The 12,807-nt window shown below is 37.9% G+C and overlaps 1 protein-coding gene across 2 annotated transcripts in view; it reads left to right on the forward strand.

Moving 5' to 3' along the window:
* The window catches only part of LOC126162175 (uncharacterized), a 137,836-nt gene extending 132,670 nt beyond the window's left edge, over positions 1–5,166 (forward strand). Inside the window, exon 3 of one of the 2 annotated variants that reach the window (XM_049918500.1) lies at positions 5,115–5,166. In XM_049918500.1, the coding sequence (XP_049774457.1) occupies positions 5,115–5,117 (3 nt within the window). In that variant the 3' untranslated portion in view covers positions 5,118–5,166. The remainder of the gene's footprint in view (positions 1–5,114) is intronic. The other variant, XM_049918490.1, reaches the window with a different exon arrangement.
* Positions 5,167–12,807: the final 7,641 nt, after the last annotated feature.

The raw sequence follows: 12,807 nt of genomic DNA on the forward strand, positions 1-12,807 counted from the left end.
TTAATCTGAGACAAAATTTTGTTTAGCAGTTTGAGTCAAATCAATGTATTTCTCATTTCCTTTGTTAACAGAATGACTAACATATACATCAGCCAAAATTTCACACTTGGTTAAATATACAGTTTTTTGAGTTTTTGTTACCTTTGTGGAAGATTTAATATTATAACTTTTGTCAACATTTGAACAGATTTTAGGGGCAACATGAATAAAAATTATAATTTTGAATATAAAATCTGCCACAATATGTTTTCATACATCTTCTATCACTACCAATGTTGCCTGCCGCCAGTAGCTAAGTGGTCAGCACACCAGAATGTCGATCCTAAGGGCCCGGGTTTGATTCCTGGCTGGGTTGGAGATTTTCTCCACTCAGGGACAGGGTGTTGTGTTGTCCTAACCATCATCATTTCATCTCCATCGATACACAAGTTGTTGAAGTGATGTCAAATTGAAAGACTTGCACCCGGCGAATGGTCTGCCTGATGGGAGGCCCTGTTCACACAACTACTGATGTTTCAGTATTGAAGATTACTCATTCTGTTTCTTCTGACAAAACTTCATCTTTTACAATGATAACATTTTCAGTTTCCATGTAATCATTGCTTTACATTAAAATTTCATTACAGTTATCTAATCTCTTTGTTATTCAATCCATCCAGGCAGTTAACTGCTTGTGTCCTCCCTTAACAGTGGAATTTAATTTTACAGCATCATCTTTGTTTTCCATTATTTTCATCCTGACATTAATTATTTCAGTTTCAATATCAAGCACAAAACATTAATTTTGTTGTTCATTTCAGATTTCAGGTTACTGTTTGAGGTTTCAATCTTGTGTAGTTCATTGTTTGAAACCCACTTAGTTCATTTTTTAAATCACTGTTTGAGATTTTGATTCTGTTATTTATTGCAGCTATTTGTCTCCCTGATTCATTGCATATTTTGTGTATTATTTGAAAGATCTGCTCAAGTAGTAGTTCTGGGACTTAAATTTCTGTCTTAGTACTGTTGAAGTTATGATTTGATCTGCAAATAGCACTTCATTTCATTTTTGTCCTTTGCTCTTCTTTTCTTCCAGCTAATTTAAATCAGAAGCTCAAAATAAATGGAAAGCTGGTTCCTACATTTTCAGTGTATTCCAGACCCCATTTTACTACATTTTTTAGGCTTTGGAAAAATAAATAAATATTGCAGAATGTTATATGTGTATATAGGGCAATTAAAAAAGAAAATCATTTACAATCTGACATGTCCCATTGGCATACAGCAAGGATCAGTAATTTCATAGGGACCAGGGGCTGCAATGGCCATCCACAGCTACTAAATGGTGGTGTAGTTATTTAGTGACATGCTACAAATGGATATCCACTACAGGAGATGCTCAAAGGTTTAACCAGGTGCATCAAGACACACCTGACATCGAGACTGCACTGAATGATGCACCCTCTCAAAGATACCTGGTGTATCCCAGAGACATCCTGCTGCCATAACAATTTTGCCCACTAGTTCCTCTGGTGATGTAACAGGCCCTTCAGCCCCCCCCCCAATAGGAAAGAATCATTGGGGACAGATTGGGCGATATGGTGAGCATGCAATTGGCCCACTGCAAACAATCCAATGGCCAGGAATGGCTGCCTATAATTGTGCCCTCACTTGTCTGCTAAAATGCACGGGAATTCCATTGCAGTTGGACATGTCATAGTTCAAATGCACCTCAGCCATTTTGTGGTAAAGGTAGCTAGCCATGTTACTACCAATGCCTCAGCAGTATGAGCAATAATGATCCCAGTACACTCCACCTTTGTTTGAATAGGAACCCCCTCTCATGACCATATAACCTTGTTGTGGTGTTTGTGACCCCTAATTCCTATGTGATTACTGATCCTTGTTGTATACCCGATGTGCCATGTCAGTTTGTAAACAGTTTTTTGAATCTCACTGTATAGTAGAAAGCTACTTATATCAGATTTCCTCTCTTGTTGTAGGGATGATTATCAGCAATGTTACTTCACTGCAAATGCCATTTTTCTAATTTGATTCTCTCTGCATGTAGGAACAGAATGGGTAAAACTCTAACTACAGAACAGGTAGAACTCTGATTACTGAAATCATTTGTACACGATTTTGAAATTCATTTTCACTTTACTGACCAAATCCAATAAAATACATTGATTTTAATGTAACCATGCCATACTGCACATGATTTAGCTCCAAAAAATTCCTCACAAAGTTTACATATGCAGTCACAATCACATCACATAAAAATAGTGTACCAACAATTACATGAACTTAATTTAATAATTTTCAGTATTATATTTGTTAAATTATGATGGAAAAGTTAAGTTTATACCAGTTTTCCATATATTGTAGCAGCACAAAGTGAGACCAATCTTATCCTGTCAATACAATTCAAACTGAGTTGCATTTTCACACAAAATTAAAAATACTGTTTTCTGGATAATGACATTTAATTGCTCTATGGATTTTGTCATGAACATATTTTTGATGTTCATGTATGTTGTAAATTACAGAACTGTTGATGAGACAATAATACTAGAATGGTCTAAGAAAAGTAAACGTGCAACATAAATTTGAATTAGAGGTAGAAAGTTAAGTGTATGTGACTCAAATGTCAACTAAATTGAGATATGAATAGACAAAATTACAGTTACTAAAACTGTGCAAGAAATGTACACAACTATAGGATGAAAAATATTACTAGTCTGGTATCAGTCATTTTACTATATCTATTTCATCCGATTACAAGGCATATGAAGAATAGTGCCCCTGCAACATTTAAAGTAGAATTAAAGTAACAATTGTTCATCAGTTGTCAGACTGTATTATAAAACACTACATCTTGTTGTGAGGTACTCCTGCAGGAAGACTTCCTCGTCATTCCAAAGATTCCTCCTGTTTCATGAACAGGCTACACTGGAAGGTTGGGCAATAAACTGTGCATGATGCTTAACTATTATCCACTACAAATGAATTGTGCTTAGTGATGATAGCAGCACTGAATGACATGTCCCAAGAACAAATTCATAACCTGGCTGATGTATTGTCACAATGTGTTGACTACTTTCACATCAAGACATCTTCACTAAATGCTGCTTTTGATGAGTAATACATTTTAATTACTCTGTACATTCAAGAACTACTATTTCATATTCTACATCATATGGAGAGTGTATTTAATTCATTTCTGATGATCCCTCCATGATTCTGTAGCTTTCAAAAATTTGCAATAACATGTAAAAACCAAATTAAAAAAATATTTCAGTTCTTTTTACATGCTAGAATGTGCTACTTAATAAACCAGCAACATAAAAATCTGACTTCATACATAAGAAATTCCATCTCCTTTATTCCATCTTTATTCCATCTTATGTCTGCCCTGCTCCAAGTTGGAGGGTAGGTTTTGCAATCTTTCATCCCCATGACATTTTATATATTGATTTTATCTGCTTCTTACTTCTTTCCAAAATTCTGTAGAAAGCTCTGACACCTTGCAATTCAACCATTACTTTTGCATTTGTATACCTGCCAGTCATACTGCAGTTGTCCAGAATCACAATTTTGATATTGGAATACATATAAACTCATCAAAAAAGTTTTGTATCACCTCGGTTCCAAGAGTTCTGAAACCTGTACAGAAAATTGGAATAGAGATCAACATAAACATCATTTTGCCCTTTTTATTGCTCATGAAAACCACCCATTGCATGTTGTACCATCATACAGTGAGGCCTTCAGAGGTGGCAATCCAGATTTCTGTACACACTGGTACCTCTAGTACCCAGTAGCACATCCTCTTGCATTGATGCATGCCTGCATTTATCGCGGCATACTATCCACAAGTTCATGAAGGCACTGTCATTCCAGATTGTCCCACTCCACACCATCGATTCAGTGTAGGTCCCTCAGAGTGGTTGGTGAGTCACCTCATCCATAAACAGCCCTTTTCAATCTATCCCAGGCATGTTCGATAGGGTTTAAGTCTGGAGAACATGCTGGCCACTCTAGTCGAGCGATGTTGTTATCCTGAAGGAAGTCATTCACAAGATGTGCACAATGGCGGTGTGAATTTTCATCCATGAAAACAAATGCCTCGCCACTATTCTGCTGATATGGTTGCACTATGGGTCACAGTATGGCATTCACGTATTGGACAGCCGTTATGGTGCCTTCCATGACCACCAGTGGCATACTTCAGCCCCGCATAATGCCACCGCAAAACAGCAGGGAACCTCCACTTTGCTGCACTCACTGGACAGTGTGTCTAAGGCATTCAGCCTAACTGGGTTGCCTTCAAACACGTCTCTGTTGATAGTCTGGTTGAAGGCATATGTGACACTCAACAGTGAAGAGAACATGATGCCAATCCTGAGCAGTCTATTTGGCATGTTGCTGTTTCCATCTGTACCGCACTGCATGGTGTCATGGTTGCAAAAATGGACCTCGCCATGGACGTCAGGAGTGAAGTTGCACATTATGCAGCCTATTGCATACAGTTTGAGTTATAACATAACATTCTGTGATTGCACAAAAAGTGTTATTCAACATGGTGGTGTTGCTGTCAGGGTTCCTCCAAGCCATAATTTGTAGGTAGCATCATCCATTGCACTAGCAGCCCTTGGGTGGCCTGAGTGACATATGTCATTAAAAATTCCTGTCTCTCTGTATCTCCTCCACGTCCAAACAACATTCCTGATGGAATGACTAGAACTGATCAGCTGTCAGACTCCCTCCGTCTAATAGGCACTGCTCATGTGTGGTTGTTTACATCTTTGGACAGTTTTAGTGACATCTCTGAGCAGTCAAATGGACTGTGTTTGTGATACAATATCCACAGTCAATGTCTATCTTCAGGAGTTCTGGGAACTGGGGTGATGCAAAACTTTTTTTGATGTTTGTAAAATAAATCACAGGTAACATGTACAAGTCTCTTTTCAGATGCCTGATAAGTAGCCCTTACTTCCATTATGTATAATATTTTGTTTATACAGCTAATTTTTAAGAGAATATAAGCTATGTATGCAAAAAAAGGAAAACACAAATGTAATTAACATGTTGTTTCTTTGTGATCTTGTGTTAATTGCTTTAATCTTTTTTAGTGAACCTTTCTGTGATTGAACTCTTGCCACTGCTTCATAGGGAAGAAAACTGTGCATTTGAAGGTAAGCCGAATCTAAAGTGTTAATATTGTAAGATCTGTATAACTGTTACATGACTTACTTTTATGATGTCATGCATTTAAGAAAAGTTGATATTTGCCTTCATTTTCTCTTAATTTTCTACAAAAAATACTCATTTTATGTCTACATCCACTTTGCAAACAACTGTTAGTGCATTGAAGAGAGCACTTTCCATCACACCTTCTATTAGGGTTTCTCCTCATTCCCATCATGTCGGATGCACAGGTAGAATGATTGCTGACATTCCTATAGTAGTACTGTTACTGGTCTTGTCATGGCTCTAAGGTTCCAACTGAAGCAGTATGGTACATTGAAGGCTGTAGTTTATAAGTAGCTTCCTCTGACAGTGACAGTTCCTTAAAATTTTATAACTAAGCTACCATGCTGATTTCTGTCTTTGATCATTATTCATTATTTTTCAAAATTTAATGTTGCTCTCATTATGTCACACTTGTGACCATCTGTGATGCCCTTCTTTGTGTGCACCTATATGGTGTGGTAGTCCTACTGGTTGTGCTTCCCACACACTTCAACAATATTCTAAGATATTATGTTCAAGTATTTTCTGGGCAGTCTATTTGAAAAGTGACTGAATTTTGCAGATATCCTACTAATAAACCAAATTCTGCCCAGTGCTTTACCTACAACAGTACCTCTGTTATCATCGTATTTCTCATCCATAAAAATTGTTACACTCAGGTATTTGTACAAGTTAACTGATCCCAGCTGTGTGTCATTAATATTGTAGTCATAGAATGTGTTTTATGAGGTGCAAAATTTTACATTTTTGTAAAGTTAAAGTGGGAGTTTGTATGATTTGCAGTTGTGAATTACTGATATTTTGGTCACAGGATATCATGCTTATGCATTTATAAATTCTGTAACTTTATATTTCTAGCATTTAAAACACCTCTTTGTGATCTTATTGAGATCTGACTGGATATTTGTGAAGAGTTTTTTCAGGCAATACTTTATTATAGATAAATACATCATCTCCAAAAAATCTGTAGCTGCTATCAATAGAGCCATTCAGGTCATTAATGTATAACATGAAGAATAATGGTCCTGCAGCACTTCCCTGCAGCACCCTTAAAGATAATTCTATGTCTGCCAATGACTCTCCATCCAAGATGACAGGCTGTGTCTTCCCTACCAATAAAATGAACAACCCAGTCACAATTTAAGCATCTACCTGCCTTCATTGATCCATTTTTTCATGACGTCATGTGGGAAAAGTATGAGTATATCCAATGCACAGGGTGATTGTAATTAAGATTCTAGTTTGAAAAAACTGTAACAAAGGAACCACTGTTCGGAATGACATCAAATTTAAGTGGAATATTATCAGGAAAGGAGAAAACATAATAAGAACAAAAAAATATATAAAGAACATTTTAACACTAGACAGCACTGCAAGCTGCAGTGACATAACTAAAACTATGCAAAATAAAAGACACAGGAGAACACAGCTATTCCTCAATTTGTGGCTTAGACACTTAGCCGAACTGTCTCAATGCAGGACTGTGTGCTGCTTGTAAAACTCTTTCACAAAACAGAGATTGTGTGCCTGCCAGCAGCTTTGTGGAAGTTCTGGACACTCAAGATCTGAAAAAAGTAATTGGCCCAGTGACTGCCAAGGATCTGGAGAAAAAGATCATAAAATCAGAAAAAACAAGTTCTCTTGAAGTTAAATCTGGTCAAGGAAGGAAAACACTTGATCTGATGTCAGTAGAGGATATGCCCACTGCATTTCAGGTGGTGGTGCATGAACATGCAGAGCACGAGAAATCACTTGAACTTTATACATGCCAATGAGCACAGTGCATAAAATTCTATGAAACATCATGCATTACTATCCACACAAAATTACCTACATTCAAGAGTTGCTTCATACTGACATGCAAGTAATACAAATGTTTGCATTAGAATTTCTTGCTTGTGTAGAAGTAGACAGCGAATGGCCGTGGAATATTCTGTGAGCAGACAAAATCCATTTCCATCTTTCGTGACATGTCAATAGACAGAACTGCAGAATACAGGCAAAACAAAATCTGCTCACACATCAGCTGGTACTGCTTCATTCTGAAAAAGTGACTGTGTGGTGTGTGTTGGTGGCATCTTTTATCATTGGGCCATACTTTTTTTGTAGAGATGGGTCTTGTGTTCATATTACCTGTAGTGTAACTGGTAAACATTATGAGAGCCTTTTGTGCACCAACATCTTTCCAACTCTTCACCAGACCAGATGTGTGGGTAGGACCACTTTTATGCACTCTGCACAAGAATGAGGATTGGGCAGCTTGGCTCTGAGTCCAAATCACCAGGATATCATCAATGAACCTGAAACAGATCAGTGGTTTAGGGTTCTGCTAGGCTAGCAAGGTTTCCTCTGTATGGCCCAAAAACAGGTTGGCATTAGAGAACGCCACGTGTGACCGAGCGAGGTGGCGCAGTGGCTAGCACACTGGACTCGCATTCGGGAGGACGACGGTTCAATCCCGCGTCCGGCCATCCTGATTTAGGTTTTCCGTGATTTCCCTAAATCGCTCCAGGCAAATGCCGGGATGGTTCCTTTGAAAGGGCACGGCCGACTTCCTTCCCCGTCCTTCCCTAACCCGATGAGACCGATGACCTCGCTGTCTGGTCTCCTTCCCCAAAAACAACAACAACAACAACAGAACGCCATGTGGGTACCCATGGCTGTGCTGTGGATTTGATTGTATACCTTCCCTCCAAAGAGAAGTAATGAACTATGTCCTAACTCCTCCTTTGAGGGGAAGGTATACAAACAAATCTGTGGCACTGCCATAGGTGTCTGCTTGGCACCCTATTATGCTGACCTGTTTATGAGTCATTTACAAGACACCTTCCTTGCCTTGCAAAATGAGAAATCCCTGCTCCGATTTAGGTTTGTTGATGATTTCTTCATGATTTGGACTCAATGTCAGAACATCTGATCGTCATTCCTTCACAAACAACAAAACCTTCTTTCTCATCCACTGCAACTGGTTCTCCATAGCCCAGCATGTCATCTTCCTGGACGTTAACCTCTTCCTCTCTGATGCCTCCATCAACAACTCTGTCCACGTTACACACACACACCAACTACCAACATTACCTGCATTTCAACAGCTGCCATCACTTCCACACCAAAAATTCCCTCTCATATAGCCTGGTCACCTTTGTATGGTGTTTCTGCAATGACAAGAACTCCCATTCCCAGTATATTGAGGGTCTCACCAAGGCATTCACAGACAGGCACTATCCATCAGACCTATTCTGCAAACACATTTCTCATGTCATATCCCCACACACCACCAATCCTTCCACCACCCTCAAGAACCAGGCATAAAGGAATGCACCTTCAACACCCAGTACCACTCTCAACAGGAACAACTAAACCAATCCTTAATCAGGGCTTTGTATATCTATCACTGTGCCCTGAAGTGAGGGACATCCTACCCAAGATCTTTCCTACCCATCCTAAAGTGTTCTGTCACCCACCCAAACTCCACAGGATGCTAGTCCATCCTTATGCCATTCTCAGTCCCAGCCCCTTGCTACTCGGATCATATTGCTGTGGAAGACCCAGGTGCAAGACCTGCCCAATCCACCCACCCAGCATGTTGTATTCCAGCCTTGTCACAGGCTTCTCTTCTCCATCAGAGTATGTGCCACATGCAAAAGCGGCCATATCGTATAGCAGCCCTGCTGCAATCATTGCACAACTTTTTATATTGGTATGACCACCAATCAGCTGTCCACAAAGATGAATGGCCACTGTCAAATTGTTGGCCAAGAGTGAAGTTGACCACTCTGTGGCACAACATGCTGCCAAACGTAGCAAGCTTCCTTCTAATGGCTACTTCAGAGTCCGGGCCACCTGGATTCTCACCCCCACCAACAGCTTTTCTGAAGTACATGTTTCACAGTTATCCTTGCAACACATTCCCCAATGCCAAAATTTTCCTGACCTGAACCCTTTGTAAGTTACTGTCCCCAAACCCTCCACCCAACAGTTTCCGCACCTTCTGTTCTATAACCTCCTTCCAATTTGCATCCCCTCACCCTCATTGTGCTCACTCTCTGCAAGTACACCAGCTAGTTTGTTGCCCTCTCTGCTCCTATCCTTTTCAATTCATTGTTCCCCCTCCCCTCCCTCCCCAATAGCCTCCAGTGCTACCCCTTGCAGCCTTATCCTGACATCTTCTGTCCCTGTGCACCTTTTGTTCCTTCAAATTTCACCAAACAATGCTCTTCTCTTCCCCAACCTGTACCTGTACTCTGCTATCCCTCCCCCTTTCCTCCCTCACTCTCAATGGCTGCTTTCATTCAATGCACCAGCTACAGTCTGGCTGGAGTGGCTTGAGACGTGGTCATGTGTCTTGAGATGTGCCTGTTTGTGTGAATGTGTGTGTATTTCTCTTCTTTTCTAAAGAAGGCTTTGGAAAAAAGCTTCATGTATAACAGTCTTTTCATTTTGTCTGTCTCCTGCATAACATGGTATCATCTTTACAGTGAGTAGCAATCTATCCTTTTCATAATTGTTGATATTTATAAATACAGCTTTCTTGAAGTTTTCATGTGTACAAGATGTGTGTATAAAGTAACCAGACTGACAACACTGTGAGTGATCTGGCAACATTATGTTGTTCTACTTGTGTAGACCAGTGTGTTCACCCCTTCCAGATCCTCAGTCAGAGTTGCAGTTCTGTACAGCCGTCACAAGATTTTTGAGAGTGCCAGCAATGAAGTTGTGTTGTTGTTGCATTTATGAAAATGGAACAGCAGAATTTACAGCAATGTTACCCCATCAATGTTTTATGTTATACTTGGGGAATCCATGACTGTGATCTTCGAAAAGTCAAACAGGACTAGGGGGTACATTCTGTCAGAACAGCACAAGTTTTTCACTGTCACAACACATTTTGGAAGCCCAGGAACACAGTGAAGATGAACATCACTCAGGGAGACCTTTCACATCAAAAACCAATGAATATGACTATATGTGCTTGCCCTTGTGAAATTAGACTGATGTTTAAAAATAAGGACAATGTGTGACCTGTTACACTTAAACACTTTCTCTGTATAGTAGATATATTATTGATTACCATTGAGTTGTCTTCATATATTTTCATAGGCATGTCAGGCTTTAATATTCAAAACACCTAGAGTTAACTCAATTTTAGTGACAGCTTCTGACAGTGCTACATACTCAGTAAAAGCAGAAGATTTTGTAACACTTTCAAAATATTGTACCTCCTATAATCTAATTACATAGCCTAATGGGGGTTTACAATATACAGAGTTGCATATCCAATCTGTATCTGCAAAACAATCTAAGAAATCAATATCTTTAGACCTTTCATATGTTAACTGTAGACCTTTTGTTGAATATAAATATTCCAGTACTCACAAGGCATTCATAACGTATCATTCTTAAAGTTTTGATATTTACTCAAATTATTCAGACTGTAACTTCTCTCTGGCAGTGTTCCTGACCTAATGTACAGGAAAGCCCCTATCAAGTTCTGGTACTGAATATCATGACTTTGACTGTTTGCTACTTATAGTTTCAAGTTTACTCTCATTGGAATGATCTAGAACTAACAAATGTCCAATGTGATATTTCTAAGCTAGTGATCCAATACAGCTCTCCTGATTCAGAGTTATTACATTCTTTGTATAATTATAATTAATATTTATACCAAGATAGTTCTTTACTTTCCCTAAGCCTTTCATTTGAAATCATTTGGATAACGTAATATTCATTTCTTGTATTTTCCCTTACTTTTACAACAAATTATCAACAAAACAGATAAGTAGATCACATAATTTGTAATCATGACTACATGTAGGCAATAATCATTTTTACTTCTTTTAAAACCATTTTGTTTATGATTGTTTGGACGCCCTTTGATACACCATTTCCTCCATTTGTTTATTTACTGATTCACTGAACTGATAATAAAATTAATAAAAAGTCTACACTTTTGCACTTAGAATCACTAAAATGATCACTTTCTGAATCACAGTCCTTAATATCACTATATCTGACATCTTCTGCAATATCAACATTTCTGGCAATGTTAACTTAATTGTTAATCATCACTCTGTGTCCAGCTTCACTGTACTCTTCTTCTAGAATTCCCAAGTCTGCTTTATGATCACACTTTGACTTTTTAAGCTGTTACAGCACACATACAAAAAGACTACTTCCATACAACTTTAAATGTTTAATATTAGATTTCTTCCCAAACAATATCTTCTCATGAATTTTCCTTTCAATAGTATTAGCTTAAGTTCTGTTTTAAGGTATGCAGCTGCACAAACTGCTTCAGGCCAAAATTCCTATCTATATCTATCTCTGCTTCAGCTACAAGTATCTTGATATATCCATAGTTGACCTATTGTATCTTGCGGCTATACCATTAATTCATGTACGTATGGAGGACATGCATTTAAAATGATTCCTTTCAGTCTTATAAATTGATAACATTTAAATTTAAATATTCTTTCCCATTGTCACAGCTCAATTTCTTAATAGTTTTACCAGCTGAATTTTTGGTTTCATTAACATTTTCCTCAAAACAATTGTAAACTTAATTTTTAGGTCTGTGTGTGTAGACTCTAGTTGCTTTACTATAATCATCAACAAAACTGAGAAAATATCTTTCCCCAAGCAAACCATGATTTGAGTGAGGCCCTTCAAGTCGGTATGAATAATTCTTTGCTTATGTTGTTTCCAAAAGGTAAATTATGCACTTAAGTTTTAAAAACAGACTTTACATTTAATGAATTATGATTTTAAATTTGTTAGTCTGCTAACTGATGTTTACACAGTGTGTGATGAAGCAAGCTTGGATATTTTTACTTCCCCTTTTGTTTTGCCATCTGCCTCCTTGCAGTTTATTTTTTTTTTTTTTCATTTTTGAATTAATTACCATTAACATACATGAATATAATCTGCATTTTCGTAAAAGAGAAAGGCTGGTTCTCAGTTTTAAAGAATATACCACCAGATCCAAGTTTGTGCTTAGTTTTATGTGTGTAATTGTTTTTGTAATTTATTTTGATTATGCCTAGTTAGTATCTTTTGTTATTGGGTGAAACCAGTAATTGTTCTGTAACTTAAATTCTATTGTTGACTTATAAACAAATATAAATTCTATAATAATTGTAAAAATTTGGAAGATGAAATGCTAGTAACCTTTAAGTATCCATTTGCCTCTATTTGACACCATGTTAGCAAAGCCAGCCCTTAATTAATTCCAAAGGGTGTATACGTGTACAAGGAAAAAAAAACTCCCAGATTTATCCTGGATCTCCCTGTTAAAAATACACTTTCTCCTGGGTAAAAATACACTTTTTCCGTGTTAAGTGACAGTATACTTTCCCTCAGAACTGTAAAATTTGTCAATAATTTGAATGGTTATGGTTTTATACAGCCACTTAGTATTTCCCGGCACTTTAGAAAACGAAACACAGGACAGAAAAAACATGTTTTGGAATGTTCTCTGATGTGCAGCAACATCTACGCCGCATATTTTCGTATTACGAAAGTATAAATTCGCATTCCACCAGACACCGCATGTTACTTTCCGTAGCATTG

The sequence above is a fragment of the Schistocerca cancellata genome, chromosome 1 (assembly GCF_023864275.1).
Source record: "Schistocerca cancellata isolate TAMUIC-IGC-003103 chromosome 1, iqSchCanc2.1, whole genome shotgun sequence".
Lineage (NCBI taxonomy): Eukaryota > Metazoa > Arthropoda > Insecta > Orthoptera > Acrididae > Schistocerca > Schistocerca cancellata.